Here is a 17,585-nt window from a genome sequence, read left to right as displayed (position 1 = left end):
CCCCCCCCCAACCACAGATGACTGAAGTCCGATAACGAACACCGATACATCATTTCGCCCCCTATTCTCGCAAGGGAATAAGCGAGAAGACCGGCCGCTCAATGACCTCGTCATCAGGGTCGCGGTGGCGCCGGGTCCGAAGATATCTCGGACAAATCCGGATATCGATGTTCGTGACGGCCGGGTGGAAGCGGACTCTATTGTGTTTCTTTGTCCGTGTTGACGCTGATGAAGAAGGTGAGCAAGCGGCGTGCATGGATAGGGGGGCCGACTTCTGGGGATTGTGTTGGCAGTGGTTGTAGATCGGAGAAGAGATGTCGTTCACGAAGAGGTTCTTCCAGCTGTTGAAGCGGGTGAGTCGGTCGAGCTCGAGGGAGGACAGGGCCTCGAGATTTACGATGGGAGGGGAAGAATCCTCTTCCAGCATTGGACGACGAGTGCCGCGTTCCGAAGAGTGATGGGGCTTTGAGAGACAGGATTGCAGGGGATTGATGATGGTGCTGTTCGAGGCAGGGGTTGCGGGTTTGCTGGGTTTCTTTCCAGGCGGAATTGCAATACTGAGATGAGGAGGCGCTGGGGTAGATTGGGTGGCTGTGCGAGGGAGTCCGAGGTGAGAGACGGGGGTTTGAGCTTTCTTTTTAGGGACAATGGCTCTGGGAATGATAGTGGTGTGTTCCTCGTGTGTAGCATGTTGCTGCTGATCGATGTATCTTTTCAGTTCTTCGATTACTTCGTCGAAGGGGGAGGCGGGCTCATGTGTGAGGTTGTTGGGGAGAGAAGTGTCGTCGATTTCTGGGTCTGTAGGCCAGACCTCCGAGAGCTTCTCGTCAAGGGTCCCGGTCAGGAAATCATCTGTGTCGATAGTGGAAACGCTGAAGGTAGGGCTGGCGCAGGAGGTTGTCGGACTGTAGGGGAAGGGCGTGAGTTCGGTCTCATCGTCAGAATCTGGGTATGGCTCTGAGAGATATTCGTCAAGAACAAGATCTAGAGCACAGCTTGGCTGTGAGTCGAACGAGTTGAAGTTAGAGTCAGCCGCTGGCTTGCAAACATGAACCAATTTTGGAGATGCGGTCGAGAATGCAGTCTCAGATGTTTGAGTGGACGGAAAGTCGGGTGAGTCCGAGGGATAGTAGCGGTAGTCATCAAGTATATCATCCAGAGAGTCCCAGTCAGAGTATTCAAGGCTGGAGACAAGGTCAGGAGGAAAGAGAGTATCGTCTGGTGTATCAAACTCGAGGGTTGCCAGCTCCTCCTCTTTGATGGAATCGGCCTTGTTGATAACGAAAGTGGAAGGCCAACGGTCCATCATGATACTGTCGTCTGCTAAGGCATTGGAGGCCCTAAGCGAGGCAACATGTTCACGAAGCTCATCAGGCGAAGTCCCAGTCTCGCATTTGACGTCAGTCAGTCTCTCCTCCTTCTCCTCCTCTTTCTCTTCCTCTTCCATCTTCTCGTCTGTCGAGTGAACCCCAACATTAACATCCTGCTCAGCCCACTTCCGAATACCCCCAACAAAGGGCACCAGAACCCACTGAAACCCGAGCACCAGACACCAAACAATCTTCCTGACGCCAAAAGATCCATCCGCAGGAGGGTTTGGGGTCGCATCCGCGCCAACATCTACATCAACTTCATCTCCATCACGACCATAATCGCCATACCCGGGCACATCGCCATGAACACCATCCCACACATGTGGAAACGGAGGATAAGGCCCCAGCACGGCCTCCCAATCACCTGCAATGGGTGTCTCGACGACGACCGTGTTGTTTGTTTCGAAGTGTACGTTATGGTGCATGTGACTGGCTAGATAGCTGCCGCTGAGTAGGAGCCCTAGTGGTTAGCTTTGGGTCTTCGGGCAATGAGGGGGTACGTACCATGCTGCTAGGAGGATGCACGCGCGCATTTTGTCGGTGATGATGCCTAGGAGGTCTAGGGTGGTGAATAGCATGATGCTTGTGAGGGGGATGAGCAGGTCGATGCTCGGTGGGGAGAGGGAGGGGCTGGAGGATGCGAGGGGGAACTCGGTGGTGGCATTGTTGGTGTATGACATCTTGGGTTCGGGTGTTAGCTTTTGCAGGAGGTGTGTGTGTGATTAGTGGTGTGGTGTGGGGTTGAGATGCTGGAGGAGGGGAGGGGGCCTTACTTTGTAGATGGAGAGTTTAGATATTGGATGATGAGGTTTTGGCTAGATGGCAGACAGGTACTGTTAGTTGTTATTGTTTGAGGACACGCTCGGGCGAGCTCTTGATGAGGGGGTAGGATGAGATGAAGAGGTTTATCGGATGATAGTGGTTGCTACCAGGATGCTTACTTTGTATGGAAGCAGGTTGAAGATTGAGTCTTTTGGGGTTCAGAAGGAACGAGAGAGGAGGGAGAGGAAGAAAAGCTCGAGAAGCGAACCTCGTGAGATGATATACCCATGGTAGGCGCAATCCAGTGAATGCAATTGAACGTGGTTTGGCAATTCATGTTAGTATGACCATGATAGTTATCCTCATTCACTGGGAGACGGCCATTGAAATGATATCCACCACTACGCCCAAAACCGTCCGAGACAAGGCAGAAACACTCCTGCTTACATCGTATCTCGAGCTCTCCTGTGCCTGGAACGTACAGCAGGGGCAAGGGTCAAGTAGAACCCTCTCTTCAATCGATATACTAGACACATGGACAACCAGCCCAGATGGAGAAACAGAACCACGCGCTGTACATAAAAATAGACATTACGGACTAGCCGACTCACGATCCAAAAGCGCAATCGACGCTAGGACCTCAATTCCAAGATAAACCGGGGGAAATGATTCGGAGTAGGTAGAAAATCAATCACAATCTCCACCATAACATAAGACAAGATACAGTACTACAAATGCCGACTCCTCGACCCAGACGCAAAGCGACTCCACCAACCCACTCTAATCTATCAACAAGTAGACAAGCAGCAGAGCCAACTATCATACCTTCAAATAATACACGTATTAAGTATAGCATAACACATAGACGCCCATGGAAAAAAATAATGATCATCAACAACAGCAGCAGTGACCACCTCCCGCATTCCAATCTACAATATCGCTCCCATCGAATCCGCATGCTGCGCCGACGCCGTCTGCTCCAACACAACAGCATAATATTTCCCTTCCTCCGAGGTATCATGGTACGGCCCCGCAGCCACAATAGCCCTAATCTCGAAGGTCAGCGGAACCCCATACCCAGACTAAGAGGCATGCGTAGACTAAGAGCCTCAAACTTGAACCGGGGGGGGGGGGGGGGGGGGGGGGGGCACTCACCATCCCTTATACTTAGGCTGGTTGAAGATCTCCGTAAACGCCTTCAGAATCCTCAGCGGCAATTCCAGGATGGAGGGTAGGTCCGGTCCATCACCGCAGATGGGGAGGCCCAGTTTGTTCACGGGCAAGTACACGACCTCGGCTGTTTGGGGGTGGCGCGCCTCTTGGAAGATGAGGAGGCGGCGGGATGGGGGTGGCGGCGGAGACATGGCTATGCGATAAGATATTGGGGATGGGGCTTGTTCTTTCAAGCAGATTGAAGGAAGGATCTCTCGTGAGGGTGAGAGTCTTCGTCCTCGAGAGTATGGAGTTGACAGGGGTTTGGGCAGGTGACCCTCTTATCGCCGTTTCACAAGCTCGACACAAGAGAAAAAAAATTCTCCGTCTTGCGCTTGCTTTAATCGGCCCTCGTTGGGATAAAAAGCGATGCGCACGAGCAATTGAACGCTTCTTCTCCCTGTACAGAGAATGAATGTAGTCAGGCCCTTGTCGTGTCAAGCCTGTCTGCGTTGCTCCACGTAGATGTTTGTAAATATCTGTGGCTGAATGTCAGACGGAATTATGCGATTCGAGATGCGGGGCAAAGGAGGCATCAGAAATTGAGGAGAATTGACACCAACCAGCACACAGAGTCCAGCTCAGTACGGGATCACTCAATAGGTGTCCAGGGCTCAAAGAGTAATTCCAAAGGGCTGATGATGACAATGGCAGTAGCCCTCATTGCCATAATGGGATTATTTACTTTCAGGGTTGAATCATGTTGAATGTGGCTGCTGCGCGTGGCGCGTCGGAGATCAAAGCATTGCGAAAGCACGTGCACGGGTGGGGGTGGGGCCAACGGCACTTCGTATACAATTGTATACAACGCCTGTTTGCTTTTGAGTATCCAATACCTGCAACTATAGTATACAAGAACAGAGTCTGCATTGGCCAAATCGAATATCGAATATCGAATATCAGGGTATCATATCCAAGGCTTTCACCTGGATTGCTTTAACAGCAAAACGCAAAAAAACAATAGCACTGTCCACCGACCCCCCATAACTATTCCAGAATTGTTTTATTTACTCCTTTATACCTATATTTAGGTGTCCAATTCTCCGTCCAGCACTCGTCGAGCGGCGTCTAGTCGTCGTCTCAACAGCCGCACCTCTTTCGGTTCCGGCTGCGCAGAGGTTGTAATCGTCTGAAGCTCCGTACAAACATCCCCCAAGCTTTGGAATAACTGTTCCAAGAGTTTCGTATCATCGTCATTCAGCCCCATATTGCCATTGGCTGATGCACTTGGATGGGCGCTGCGTACTGTTGACACAAGCGACGACGCAAGGGACGTTGGGGTCGCGGCTCCTGTCATTGCCGAGTCGGATCGTGGTGAGACTGTGGGGGCCTTGAGAGACAATGCGCTGTTTACTCGTCGACTGGGCTGTCGGCGAAGAGTACGAGGGTTTCCTCCGGTTTCCAAATCAGCTCCCTTCGAGCTGTCGATGCCCGGCGTATGGCGACCTTTTAATTCTAGACAGGACATTAGCACAAGTCCGAGCTGTAAGTGAAACACAGGAACCTACCATCGTTGAATTTCCGATCCCAATAGAGAACGCTCTCCAGTCCATCGTGGTTGCCCTCAATGGCGGTTTCAAACGTCGCAACGGAAGAAAGTGATGTTGCACTGTTGGCCCGGGAGTGACGAACGGAGCGGTGGTCGGTTGGGCGCGTGGTTTCGACCGAACTGGTCGATAGATTGCTCTCACGGCGCGTGCGAGCTTGGCTATAATTGCCCAGGGCGCTATGCAGAATGAAGTGCTCGTAGTCAAAAGCATCCTCTCGCTCCTCATGAGGTTTGTCCTGAAAACTTTGTGGTACGGGAGGGAAAGCCTCCAACGTATCATCCAAATTATCATCCACAGACTCCTGGTCGAGACCAGATGTCAAAAAGCCGCTCTCATCATAGTCGCCCTCTTGTGCATCCTCATAAAGACTCTCGTTCACTGACTGCGCATCATCGAATTCGTAGGCATCATCTTGTTGATGATGCGTCTTCCCCGGGGATGAATGCTCTAGAGCTTGTCTGTGTGTTTCGGCCTGTCGAGCCTTCACGTCAGGCTCGTATCTAGCGGAGCCAGATTCGTCGCTGAATTGATTTTCTGCAGAGTGGGCCGGTGACTGACCCTGACCAGCGCTAGGTCTAAGATTGCCCTGGCGGCCTCTTAGTTCCAAAGCATTGGGGTACCATTGGTCAGCAGCATTCAAGGGACTCGGGGTCCGCAGGCTCTGCATACTACGACGGCGCAAATTATCCTCCTGGGTTTTGACTTTCAGACTGGAAATTTTGATGTGAAGGCCCTTCATCTGATTGTGCAGGTCGCGAACTTGCATTTGCGACTGGGAACGAGATGGCGGGTCCTGCGCGGGATAGACTCCGTTGGATCCCTCCGTGCTCGAGCTGAGGTTCTCAGTCTCCTCCTCGGTAGATATGCCTAAGCCCTTGGGTGACTCAGAGGATGCTCGCTCCTTCACCATTGTTGGTGAGCGGGCCGATGGCCTCTGCATGGACGAGATAGAAGCCCGGTGGGTCAGATACGACCGCGAGGGGTCATAACGGAAAGTCCGCTCATCACTCCTATACTTGGATGCACTAGTTGATCCCAAGGCACTGAGCGACCGAGATAGACTGGTGTCGGATGTGGGAAGACCTGGGTGCGCCGCTGATGGCAATTTGGTCTCACTGTAGACGCGCGAATGGCGGTTGCCCGTCGCATCTTGGGATGAGGTATATGTTGTGCGCGGACGATGATTTGAGGCCCGACGGTCCGCGCGAGAAATCGACTGATACAGGCCGCCGACGGGTTGGCCCAGCCCCAGATGCGACTGTCCCACAGGCGGCGTTGGCGAAGTGGGAAGCGACGGAGATACTCGCACCGACGTGCGAGCCCGATTCAGGTTCCCTTCCATAAGCTACAGCAATTGTTAGCGATTGTTTTCATTCTTAATCCACAATCTTCTCTATCTCGGACATACCGTCAGGCGCTTCTTCGCGTTCTCGAGGATCCTTTCCGCCTCGGTACTCAGTACGGCCGATGACAGCTCCACTCCCGACCCATCCTCCTGTGTACTTTGTACTATGCGTGGAGTTTTATCATTGCCATCGACAGCTTCTGTGGCACTGTCCTCCAGCTGGTGCTGGTGGTCCTTGGCGCCGCGACCGTCCTGGTGGCCTTTCGTCCCGTCCCAAGACGAGTCACTAGCAGCACTAGCTGTCGAGCTAGACGAGCCACTCCATGTCCCCGTCTCCCTAGTTTCCAACTCGCCCGTCTCGCGTTGCGAAACGGGAGACCCTCCCGCCCGTCCTGTTTGCGAAACAATTCGAGATGCACCAGAGAACCCAGGGAAGTGCGCATAAGATGACGAAGAGTCCTCCTCTCCGATATCCGACAGGCGACGAGCATCATAGCCCTCTTGCAGCCATGTATGCCGTGGGTATAGTTTGCTCTGGGGGCGATTGCCGTAAGACAGAGCAACACCCGGTTGCGCGATTCCCTGAGTCTGGTCCGTATTGTCATCGAGAGCGGGACGCCTTGCGTAGAACGCCTGCAGGTTGGATAGTGAAGGTAGGTTGAACGGAGGCGACGGGGTGGAGGATTCGCGCTCGTTGGAGTCAAACGGTAAGATCATGTCGGGGTTGGATAACGTCGGCGACGGAGGTATGGGCGGGAGATGTTGACGAGAAGGGTGACCAGCGTCCTCCCCGGGGGACGAGGTGACCATCATGCTTTATGCCTGCTTGGCTGACTGTCCGGGTCAATTGAGGCAATCAATACTTTGGTACACGACAGGAACTATTCCGCTCAGGCCCAAGCCATCTGCAACCAGGGAAGGGGGGTGGTTGTGCGAGTTTGGTTGCACTTTCGACGGCCCGGGCGGTGCAGATAAAGTTGGGAAATGAAGGGATCGATGTGTACGTCCTGCGAAAGACTGTTGCTGGGGAGGGGAATTGAACGATGCAGTCGCAGATGAGATCTGAGACTAGGTAGGCGCAGGCTTCTCGGCGAATCAGATGAGCGCGGGGGATATTATATCGCAAAAGCAAAACAAAAAGAGATGATTAGATATTAAGAATTAGAATTAGCCATAGTAGAAGGAAGGTATGAAGGGAGCACCAGCGACGCGACAGGGAACGAAAGAACGAAGCGAGCGAAGAGAGGAGCGAAAGAAGAAGAAGATGAGAAGGAGAAGAAAGAAAGACGATGGAGGCGAAGGAAGGAATTAATTAGATTAGCCACACGCCGGACTGACTACTCGATGCTGACGGAGAGGGGGCATTGTTGGTTTCTACTTGTGTCCCTTTTTTTTTTCTGGCCAGCCCCAATCAGGCAGGGATCCGTCGCCGTCACGTCCTGGAGATCTTCGGCCATTGATTAAAGGAAGACTGATAAGGAGGTCTTTGCACGGGATATTGTTTCAATGGAGAGAAAGCAGCAGAAGATGTAGATGTAGATGTAGATGTAGATGTAGACGGTGAAAGACAAGCGAGATGTGATTGAGATCAAGAGAAGTAGAGTCGATCTGGGGAAAGAATACAAGGGGTGGGTTGGATATGCATAAACGCCCTCCCGTTTGCTAGACTAATCATCCTCGTTCTGGCATTCGGCGGGTAGCGACAGGATCGAGGGACTCGAATCATTCGATCAACAATCAACAACAGTCAACAGATCAGGTCATGGGAATGAGTGGTCCTCTTTTTTTTTTTTGCCGATACGTAGTAGAATGGATACTAGAATAGAACTGGTTAAGAGTCAAAGACTCAAAAAAAACAAACCAAATGAGTGCAATGGCAGGAGAGATGGAGATCGTCATTTAAAGATCAGCCAATGTTGATATCTGCACCTGCTGGTTCCATGGTTCCCCCCAGCAGCTTAAGCCCTTTTCAGCGGCAAAGAGACGTCCGAGGTCCCTGCGTTCGGCTGCCACCACGCCATAAGTGTAAGGTAAGGTATTCGACGGGAAACTACTAGGTACCACCCCTGAAAGGCTGAGACGGCTCTCTCCCGTCTCAATGCATCACTCAGTGCGTAGTCAACTATAACTAGGCCTGCTTTGCACTCTGACACTACTTGCACCTTTGTACTACTATCTCCTTAGCAATTGATAATTGAGCCGGTCCTTGGAGCAAATGCTTATCCACGGAAGTCAAGTCATTTCTCACCTAGCAAGTGAAAACATATTGTTGTCTGCGTGCTCTTCTAGCTGCGCTCAGGGGTTTTTCTCCGGCCTCACCCAGGAAAAACACACTCAATTCTACGGACTCATCGCCTATAATGCATGCTACTAATGGACTGACGTTGCCTCGGGACGAGTCAATTTGGAACCAAAAAAAATGATTATCGAGTACTTTTTGGCTTCATTGATCCCAGTAAATTTATCACAGATCCTGTACAAACGAAGAATAGACATCTCACGGTATAAAAAGAGAAAAAGAAAATAGTATAGAAATAAGAATAGAACACCCAAGAGATATGCTTTTGCAGTCAACCGGCCGATATTACGAACATGTCATGCATCCTGAACTGGTAGAAATTGGCTCCCCTGCGGACTCTACCGGATCTTCTCCAGAAGAATCTTAGCACCACTGCTGGCAGGGCTGCCCTTCTTGCCATCCTTGGTGGTCTCTGAGGAGGCCTTCTCCAAGGCCTTCTTGTTCTTCTTCAGCGTCTTCAGCAGGTCGGCCTTCTTCGCGAAATCGTCCGACTCCGCAAGAGCCACGACAACGAAGGTATTCGAACCGGTGGCCCACGACATGATCTCGGGCTGAATCTGCTCGTACAGCAGATCGTGGAAGTTCAGTGCTGGCTGGACCTTCTCGATCTTCTTCTCCGCGCTGTTGAACCGTCCACCCTGGACAAGCGACTTCAACAACCGGCCCACGAACGGGGCCTCCTTGGTGTCCGCGCGGGACTTGGCCGCCTCGGCGACAGCAGCAAGCGCGGCGCTCTTGTCGCCATCAGCGTCGAAGAGGACCTCAGAGATGAACTGACAGCCGAAGCTGGTCTCCAACAGGGAGTCCGCACGAGCTGCGATCAGCTCGAGAACAGTGGGGGAAGCGGCCTTGACCAGCTCCTGTCTGCGGACCTCGGGCTCCTTCTTCGACGTTTCTGCGCGGATCTCGCGGATCTCCTTCAACAGCTCATTATCCTGCTCGGGCAGAAGCCACTTGGCGCGGTCGCCAGCGAATGGATACAAGATGGGGATACGAGCCGTCAGGTCAGTCACTTGCCAGAGCAACTCTTCGTTGCGGGCTTCAGCGTCCATTCCTTGGTTCAGAAGCTCGGGGAAAACGAGTTTCGAGGTAAGCTTGGTATCATCGATGACTTCGTAGGCTGCCAAGATGACCGTGTGTCCATTGAGGTCACCTGCCATCATCTTGATCGTGTCGCGATAGAAACGAGTCAGAAGCTTGCGGTCCTTGGCGTTCGAGTAGGCAAGAGCCCGAGACATGACTCGTGAGCCTGACTTGGTGAAAGCCAAGTTCTTGACAAGATCGCCCTCTTCATCGCCCTTCAGGAGTTCAACAAACTCATTGGCCTCCTCGCTGCCGACCTTCACGTTGAGATAGTACTGAAGCATAGCATCGTGTAGTATAGTGAAACCCGAGGTCTTCTTCTGGATCAGCTGATTGATGAGCTCAAACAAAGAGTGCATGATAGGTCCTCTCTTCTCGGGGTTTTTGCTCAGGATCTCAGAGAGCTCCGCGGTTCCATCCTCCTGCTTGAAGATAACGAACTCGGGTCCGTACCACTCACGCAGAAGGTTGGCCCTCTGCTGCTTCGTCGCGACCGTCCGGTAGATATCGTCGAGAATCCAGGATCCCTCGGGGTGTCGGATGAGACGCTTAACGTGTCCGTAGAATTCGGGGATGATCAAGTCGCGAATCTCACTGTCGCCGTGAACAATCAGCTTGCCAACCAAGAACTTGGCATACCGGCTCTGAGCAAGCTCACGGTAGCTGCCCTTGAGCTCTGTTGCGATCTGTTTCCGTTGCTCGAGGTTGGCATATTTCAGAGCGGTCTGGATGACACGGACCGAGTCGTGCTTGAACACAAAGTCCTTAACACGGCCGGTGATGATCTCAAACAGCTCCTTGATGAGCTTCTTCCGCTGCTCGAGGGGGACGTGGGATTTCCGACGCAGCTGCTCCCAAAGCTTCTTAGACCGGGCGATGATATCGGCGTTGGGCTTGGCGGCTTTGCGCTCTTGCTGCATCGCCTTCTGCTTGATATGCGATTCGCGGGATGTGGACTTGTCTGCACAGTTGAAAGAGACATCTGGTTAGTTCCCAATAGCTTCAAAGCAGTAACCTCTGCAAGAGAAATCCACCTACTTGGATCCGCCGCCTTCGCGGGCTTAGACTCCTTCTCCTCCTCCTCGTCCTCTTCGTCGTCTTCCTCAACACCACCCATATCAACGTCCTCGTCCTCCTCAGCCTCCAGCTCATCCAATTCATCAATCTCCGAATCCTCAACATCATCCAAATCGAACTCGTCGTCGTCTTCGTCTTCGGATTCTTCCTTCTGCACCTTCTTGCCCTTCTTGCTGCTCAGGTCTTTCTTGTCCTTCTTTCCACCCTTGTCGCTACCCTTCTTGAAGTCGGACTTCTTCGCCGACTTCACGGGCGCCGATTTGGAGCCGCCCTTCTTCGTCGGCGCGGACACGGCAGTCTTGGTCTTCGTCCGCTTGCCATCGCGATCGTCGCCGGTATCGACGCGGCGCTTTACCCCGACCATGATGTGTGGAGATTTGAGATTTCGTCAATGGAAAAGAAAAATAAAGAAAAGAAAGGGTCAGGAATAGACTGGTTTGGGCGGGATCAAAGAATGAAAGGTGATATAGGCCGCCCGCGGAGTCTAGGTTTTCCTGCTTAAGATTATCGCCGCGGCCGCCCGTCCTACTTTTTTTTTTCTTACATTTTTTTTGCCCGTTCGAGGGCGGTCGACCGCTGTTTGTCTGGTTTGCAGGTTCACTGATAAGGTGGGTGTGCGGGATAAGGACGGAGCGGGCAGCCATCCTTCCCCTCTCTCGTCTGTCCACATGGTTGATTTTGAGGACAAGAGGTCGGAATAGAATCGTAGCATTGACGGAAATAGTCATATAATAGAAATCTTAAAACTATGTACATGAATGATTATCTATTGAAGTGGACAGTAAAATGCCAGAATAGTGAAGTTCGACAGCATGAGAAAAACGCAATGCTTTCCGTTCGTTCGTCGAGCCCGCAAGCAAGCGGGGCTGACTGACAGCAAAACTCATCGACGAGTCCCACGAATGGAGCGAATCAAAAAGCAAACCTCGGTCACTGGCAAATCAATCATCCCAGTGGCCCCCGAGTCATGGTATATTTGTTACAGAAATCCTGCGATTTGTATCATGCATCATTAGTTTCGGATCCGGCACTCGCCGGTGGGGACTTGAAAGGGCCTAACTCCGAGCCCACGTTGCTCTGTCCTCGTTTGCGGCCAGGGATGTGAAACCCCAGAGACGAGGATTTGGTGGTGCTGGATGAGTGCGAATCGCTTGTCAGATCGCCGAACCGAGAGAAAATGCTCTTCCTCTTGGGCTTAACCTCGGTTTCGTCGTCGAGACCCACGTCCTCGAATTGCTCCTCCTCCATCGATTCGGGCTGTCTGCAGAGGCCTGTGTGTAGTGTGGATGGCGGTGATGTCATTCGAGAGACGCGCGAGTCGAGCGATGTCCGCGAGGGCAGTGCGTCGGTGTAGCACACAGGGGAGCGGGCGGAGATGTCCTGGCATACAGGATATTAGTCCTGAGATCTATAGGTGCGGAAAGTAAGTGCTGATTGTGCGCAGACTCACGAAGGAACGACGGTAGGAGTCGAACGACTCCCGCGATATCGAGAATGGTTCGTTTTCATCGACAAGGTCGCGATGATGTGAGGATTTGGGTGAACCGGGATATTTGGGCCAGAAGCTCTGTTTCTCGGGCGGTGATGGCTGCATCAAGAGCAATCGACTTAGCAATCATGTAGGATCAATGCGCGACATGGTCAATGGGACTGTAGAGTCAAGTACCGGAAGATAAGCGCCATTGGCATCGACGACTGTTTGCAGATAATCAAGTTAGCAGGGATAAACCTCCCGACCCTCCATGCTCGTTCAATGATTTCATACCACTCAGTTTATATTCCGGTGGCTCTTTCTCAAAGCTCTTCCTGAAACTCAGAGGTGTTGAGCGCTGGCCGTCAATTGATAACCGGCTGGTAGTGCTGGTATTGTCTAGGGTGGTGACCTCCCCGCCATTGGATGGTGCGGCGGACTTTCGAGACAGGAAGTTACGGAATGGGGCCATTTTGAGGGAGTAATTAAGGAAAGCAATAGGGATGCGTGGCGCAAAGCCAGTTGCGTGGGCGCAATCCAGAAAAAAAGAGGGCCGAGAAAGATATAAGGCTGGAGGGAGCGTACAGCGCAAGCGGCAGTGGTCAGATCCTCTTAAAGAGAGAGTTGGATTGGATGTACTGTAATAATGCACGAACACTCGACCCTCACATGATCGGCGGCCTCGGGCGTCGGTTCATTTTATGAAAGGGTGGTTCATCCCACCTGCAAATGGATCAACAACATGAGAAAATTCTATTAATGAATCTGTGGTTGGGGCCCCTCTCTGATCCCCTGGAGAATGGTACTCGTACCATAGACCGTGGCTACGTTTGCCACCGCGCCATGTGCCTGACTTCAATCGTTATCATTAGTGGAAAACTTGGTCGTACGTATATCATCATCGTTTAGTCTGGAGTTAGCCATGCCCATAGCGTCATCAGGAGGACTAGTGAACTACCAACTGGCTTCCCGTCCATTTAAGTTTCCGGGATGAGGAGCACTTATGCAGCTTATGCGACTGTAACATGATATATCAGCATAAGTGCAGTACATAAATAATGACGAGCGCCCGAATACATAACTACTATGCTAGGAGCTGTTTCATGTTACATTCTTTAAGTTCAATTCATACATTTAAGTTTGATCATTGTTCATTGTTGTGTCCGGTTTACAAATAAATCATAATGTTTGTTATTTTCATAGAAGTCACTAACCAGCTCGCATGGCTTAGATGGTAAAGCGCAGCACTAGTAATGCTGAGATCCTCGGTTCGAGTCCGAGTGTGAGCATCTCTTCTTTTTGCCAATCTCTGGCTCGTTCTCTCTATATTGTATCCAAGGAGCAATCGCAGAGCTACACAGACTTTTTGAGTTGAGGGGCCTTCGTAGTCACATCTTCATCTTGTCCTTGTAGGAATCATCTTGTCCTTGTAGGAAGGAGAGAAGGAGAGAAGGTCGACAGTGTCGATGAACCTAGAGCAGTCTCAAATTCTGTGAGCAGTTGGACAACAGTACAAGCATACACATCGAAATATTGAAATACCCATTGGTGTTGCGTCGATTGACTATGCCGGTGTTTACCACGGCTCTGGTCGGAGCTTGATGTGCCCTTGAGAAAGCAATAACTAACTATCCGTCATGTCTGGTTTTTACGCGCCCAGATCGTACTGCATCAACAACGCCCTGCTCGATATGCGTAGGCCGGCACTAAATCTGGGATCCCTGGGTGTTTATTTGTATTCATGAAAAGATTCGGTCAATCAATGGCCGGCAATGACGATGGGACAAAGACAGAGGTTCTCTGCGAGTCCTTAACAGGCTGGTCTCGCCGACATGAAATAATGTACCTAGTAGCCATGCATCCGAGGGAGACTATATAGTTCCATTCAACTGCATACCTTGAATCTCCTCCTAATGGGAAGTGCCGTATGAGTAGGTACGTATTACCTGCCGTGCATTGATGTCCAGCGCACATGAAGAGAGTCTAGGCAGGCGCTGCACGGAAGGCCGTTGCTTCCTATCTTATATCGAGCCTGCCTTTTCGTTGAGTGTGCAGTCCACTCCTTCCCATCTTGATCAGGTCGTAGGGTCTTATAACCTCAGCCATGCCTCTCGGCATTGTAATCATCCTCTCCCTCTACAACATCCTCCTATCCATACATCTACCCATCCAGTCGCTCATCCCCACATATCCAGTCATTCAGTTACTCAGACAACTCCTGCTTAGCCATACCTATACCCACACGCACATATACTTCTTCTCGATCAAGGTACCATTCGAACTGTCTGACTCCCAGATCGGTAATGTGTAGGAGCGGGCGTGAGTAAGGATTGAGCTGACATTTCTCTTTTCTTCCCAGTCAACCCTTTCGATCGACGAGCATCATGCCTGGCCTTGCGACTTCGATCGTCTCCGGTGTTGCCGTCCTCATGGTCATCGGAGGAGTTGCTGCGAGTGCCGTTCCTCCTCATACTCAGACACGAAACCTCACGGTGGCCTACCCCGGCGCGCACGGTGACAGTGAGAGCTATCGCTCCCTGCCTATTCTGGATCGAGGAGATGCGGAGGGCTTCGTGGATGCCACCGACGACGAGCTAGACTCGTCCGCGGACAGCGATGCCGCCGTCGATACCTGCTACAACAGATCCCAATGCGAAGTCGGATACACATGCCTCAACAGTCGTTGCACTCTGAGCTGCATTACCGACAGTGACTGCTCCCGTCTGCATACATGTGCCAATGGGACATGCATGGATCCTCGTGGCGGAGCATGCCTTTCGAACAGAAACCGCTGCACTCATGACTATCAGTGCTGCTCTGGCCGATGCGACCGATTTGCCTCTGTGTTCGGCAGCAAGAAGTGCAGAAGCTCCATCAAAATCTTCCCCTGAGCGGATCAGCCTGTGGATCGGACCGGGTGGTCTCCTGTCGTTTGGCAGTGCTCGTTTTTGTTGAATCCTGGATCCTTATTCATTCTGTTATTGATATGTGCCTGTGGCGGGGTTGTGAGTGGTTGGTCTCCCTACCGGAGTAGAGTGTAGGAGTTATCACTCAAGTAATACTATTCCTAATGTGAAATTCAATCGTCACTTGTTGTTGTACTGGACTTGTGGATTGACGTAGCTTAATGATAGTGTATGCGTTGTATATAAATTGCTGTTGATACCATATTTGTTAATCTGTTATGGATAGTCCAGTGGGAGGTCGGCCGTTAAGTCAATAACCTTGCTTAGGTAATTGCCAGCGGGACCGGTGCCTGGTACGAATCCGGGGGTCGTCGTTGTACTCGTGCGAGTAGTCCACGATTGCTACACGGCGCTAAGCAATGGAAGTGACCCTTGAGGGAAGCAATTCTGCAGAGACATTTCCACCCTAGGATGGCGTCACCAGATTACACCGTCCCGTTACAGGGAAGTTGGCAGTTTGGCTGGACAACTACTTTTTGTTTTTGGTCTTCACCACTATAGCGCCCTGCCTTCTATTTTGTTCTTCGGCTACTCATTCTTCTCGCTAGCTTTGATTATTGACTGGTCCTCGGTCTCGGGCGTGAATATTACAGCTATTGACTATTGCAACATATTACTCGAAGTATATATTTCCACCGACAAGAACCGTTCCCCGAACTTCGAGTCGCCGCAGCCACTACCCTGCAAAATCTACACTGAGATTACAAGATCGCTTTCCAAACAGCTATAACATACTGGATTGTAGCTGTTTGAAATCATCACCCAGCACAATCATGCCTGTGTTGACGGGCGAGCGGTCGGAACTAGAGTCACCTTCCGTTTACGTACATCACCCTCACAGAGCGCTCGTTCTTTCCGTCCTCGATTGTGTTGAGAGTGATTGCCCGTGTCCCACGACAGCTGAACCTCTTTCCTAACAAACATGGTGGCAATACTTCTCACCTCTCCCAAGAGAGCTCAAAAGAAAGGCATGCTGCCGGTACTCTCGTTCTGCATCCTTTCCATAGCCCACACAGGTTATAACCACGTTCATCACCAGCGCCGGACACCCATCGAATACACCTCCGAGGTGGCCCCGAGATATCCTGGCATAGCCTAAAATGCGGTTCTGGTTCGGATGGGCACTGTGGGAGAAGCTGAGCTTCGTGAGCTCCCTTGACTCAGAGTAAAGAAGCCGACAAATATGGCTAACGAGAGAGATAGGTACTTGCGGGTCTTCTGGTAAGGCGCTAAGTCATGTACCACGGGCCGTATGACTGATGCAACAAGACCATCGTTCTGATCTATTCATTCTGTGTTCTCGCGTACAACCGAAGGGTGACAAACAAGTACGCTGCTGCCGAGGAACGTGAGAGGACCGAGCAGGCCACCGAAATGCAGAGGATCTTGGCCGAGACAACCGAGATTCCGTTCGGTGCCAGGGCGCTAGAAAAGGGCATCCAAGTCGAAGGCATTTGGACTCCCAAGGAGTATTCACCGAGGCAGTCCATCGTTATGCCGGGAGATACGCCAGAACTCCCCAGTCCCGCACAGAGTCAGCCATCGCTTGTCCCACCAAGTGGCGTCCAGCGGCCAAGCCGATCATATCAATTGGCGCCAAACCATAACCTGCTCAACCCACGCCTTTCCATGAAGATCCCAGACATCGAGCTCGGGGCCGAGGCAATGCGTGTGTTCTCCACACACAGCGCACCGCAGCCAACAATCCGTGCCAACAGTGAAACCGAGACGCCCGTTGACCCAGGGAAAAAGAGACGGTCGAGGGGTTGGTTCAATCCTCGGAATTCCTGGGTAAGAAAGCCGTTCGAGAGCTATAAGCGCATGTCAAAACTTGAAGGTATGTCACGTCAAGAAAGTAAGCTATGTTCGGATGAGGACAGCGCTCACTGTTGCTCAGGGCATCATCGAACCTCATCCGAAAGCTTTCGACGTAGGATCAGCAAGCTGATCGACGAGAGCATTCAGACAGGCTCGACTGAGACATACCAGTTGAGACCCATCAACCAGGGGACCATAGATAGCCCTAGGAATTAGTGACTGGACAAATGCTACACTGCAATGCGTCCGAAGCATGGAGCAGGCTAGTCTGTCTTCATGATGCCTTTGTCACATGTCACCATCAGCAATCATTGTATTTGGGGGTAGTTCATGAGAGCTTTTCGATTCATAAAGCCCGCGAGGCTCTAGGTCTCAGGCGAAGCGCTGGTGAGACATTGGGAGATAAAGCTTATTATAATATGGCATCCAGCAATCCGTCTTACTCAGTATCGAGGAAGCCACTAGACTAGGCCTTTCGCATCTGTAATTGTACGCATGCTAAACCCGAAGTAGTCGGTTGGCCCCGGCCCTCAGGCAGCAACGCCTGATAGGCATCAGTATCGCACGTGACATCGCGCCTGCCTCAACGCGTCCAATTTCCATCACTGTTGAGAGATGAGCAATAAGGC

General features: G+C 51.7%; 6 protein-coding genes and 1 non-coding gene across 7 annotated transcripts; 3 read left to right on the top strand and 4 right to left on the bottom strand.

The window, feature by feature from the left end:
• Window positions 1–3,064: 3,064 nt before the first annotated feature.
• On the bottom strand, window positions 3,065–3,499 carry BO66DRAFT_435062 (uncharacterized protein; the record flags this gene model as incomplete). Its single annotated transcript, XM_025650823.1, has 2 exons — window positions 3,065–3,182; window positions 3,291–3,499. The coding sequence occupies 2 exons, from the start codon at window positions 3,497–3,499 to the stop codon at window positions 3,065–3,067; spliced, it is 327 nt and encodes a 108-aa protein (XP_025507900.1).
• Window positions 3,500–4,374: 875 nt separating this feature from the next.
• Window positions 4,375–7,052, bottom strand: BO66DRAFT_314268 (uncharacterized protein; the record flags this gene model as incomplete). The annotated part of the gene is made up of 3 exons (XM_025643425.1): window positions 4,375–4,802; window positions 4,856–6,242; window positions 6,306–7,052. The coding sequence occupies 3 exons, from the start codon at window positions 7,050–7,052 to the stop codon at window positions 4,375–4,377; spliced, it is 2,562 nt and encodes an 853-aa protein (XP_025507899.1).
• Window positions 7,053–8,675: 1,623 nt separating this feature from the next.
• BO66DRAFT_388677 (uncharacterized protein) lies at window positions 8,676–11,182 on the bottom strand. Its single transcript, XM_025646618.1, has 2 exons — window positions 10,663–11,182; window positions 8,676–10,585 (listed from the first exon to the last, which is right to left on the bottom strand). Exons 1-2 carry the CDS (start codon window positions 11,063–11,065, stop codon window positions 8,880–8,882), a joined length of 2,109 nt encoding a protein of 702 aa, XP_025507898.1. The 5' UTR covers window positions 11,066–11,182; the 3' UTR covers window positions 8,676–8,879.
• A 229-nt stretch (window positions 11,183–11,411) lies between these two features.
• On the bottom strand, window positions 11,412–12,966 carry BO66DRAFT_366476 (uncharacterized protein). Its single transcript, XM_025645257.1, has 4 exons — window positions 12,467–12,966; window positions 12,368–12,396; window positions 12,152–12,289; window positions 11,412–12,081 (listed from the first exon to the last, which is right to left on the bottom strand). Exons 1-4 carry the CDS (start codon window positions 12,642–12,644, stop codon window positions 11,704–11,706), a joined length of 723 nt encoding a protein of 240 aa, XP_025507897.1. The 5' UTR covers window positions 12,645–12,966; the 3' UTR covers window positions 11,412–11,703.
• A 422-nt stretch (window positions 12,967–13,388) lies between these two features.
• Window positions 13,389–13,461, top strand: BO66DRAFT_t42. Its single transcript has one exon. It is a non-coding gene; the product is annotated as a tRNA-Thr (tRNA).
• Window positions 13,462–14,556: 1,095 nt separating this feature from the next.
• BO66DRAFT_468455 (uncharacterized protein) lies at window positions 14,557–15,188 on the top strand (the record flags this gene model as incomplete). Its single annotated transcript, XM_025652655.1, has 1 exon — window positions 14,557–15,188. One exon carries the CDS (start codon window positions 14,557–14,559, stop codon window positions 15,061–15,063), a length of 507 nt encoding a protein of 168 aa, XP_025507896.1. The 3' UTR covers window positions 15,064–15,188.
• Window positions 15,189–16,375: 1,187 nt separating this feature from the next.
• On the top strand, window positions 16,376–17,395 carry BO66DRAFT_180191 (uncharacterized protein). Its single transcript, XM_025642367.1, has 2 exons — window positions 16,376–16,975; window positions 17,036–17,395. The coding sequence occupies exons 1-2, from the start codon at window positions 16,513–16,515 to the stop codon at window positions 17,170–17,172; spliced, it is 600 nt and encodes a 199-aa protein (XP_025507895.1). The 5' UTR covers window positions 16,376–16,512; the 3' UTR covers window positions 17,173–17,395.
• Window positions 17,396–17,585: the final 190 nt, after the last annotated feature.

Source organism: Aspergillus aculeatinus, assembly GCF_003184765.1.
Source record: "Aspergillus aculeatinus CBS 121060 unplaced genomic scaffold BO66scaffold_5, whole genome shotgun sequence".
NCBI lineage: Eukaryota > Fungi > Ascomycota > Eurotiomycetes > Eurotiales > Aspergillaceae > Aspergillus > Aspergillus aculeatinus.
Note: the sequence above shows the minus strand (reverse complement) of the source record. Positions and strands in the feature narration are given on the sequence as shown.

Excerpts from the sequence above, each read along its gene's own strand:
- BO66DRAFT_388677 (XM_025646618.1), bottom strand. The coding sequence starts at position 11,065 with ATGGTCGGGGTAAAGCGCCGCGTCGATACCGGCGACGATCGCGATGGC. Across the intron at positions 10,586-10,662 it reads CGCGAAGGCGGCGGATCCAA|ACAAGTCCACATCCCGCGAA; the intron begins GTAGGTGGATTT and ends TCAACTGTGCAG.
- BO66DRAFT_366476 (XM_025645257.1), bottom strand. The coding sequence starts at position 12,644 with ATGGCCCCATTCCGTAACTTCCTGTCTCGAAAGTCCGCCGCACCATCC. Across the intron at positions 12,397-12,466 it reads ACCGGAATATAAACTGAGTG|TCGTCGATGCCAATGGCGCT; the intron begins GTATGAAATCAT and ends ATCTGCAAACAG. Across the intron at positions 12,082-12,151 it reads ACTCCTACCGTCGTTCCTTC|GACATCTCCGCCCGCTCCCC; the intron begins GTGAGTCTGCGC and ends CCTGTATGCCAG.
- BO66DRAFT_180191 (XM_025642367.1), top strand. The coding sequence starts at position 16,513 with ATGCAGAGGATCTTGGCCGAGACAACCGAGATTCCGTTCGGTGCCAGG. Across the intron at positions 16,976-17,035 it reads GCGCATGTCAAAACTTGAAG|GGCATCATCGAACCTCATCC; the intron begins GTATGTCACGTC and ends ACTGTTGCTCAG.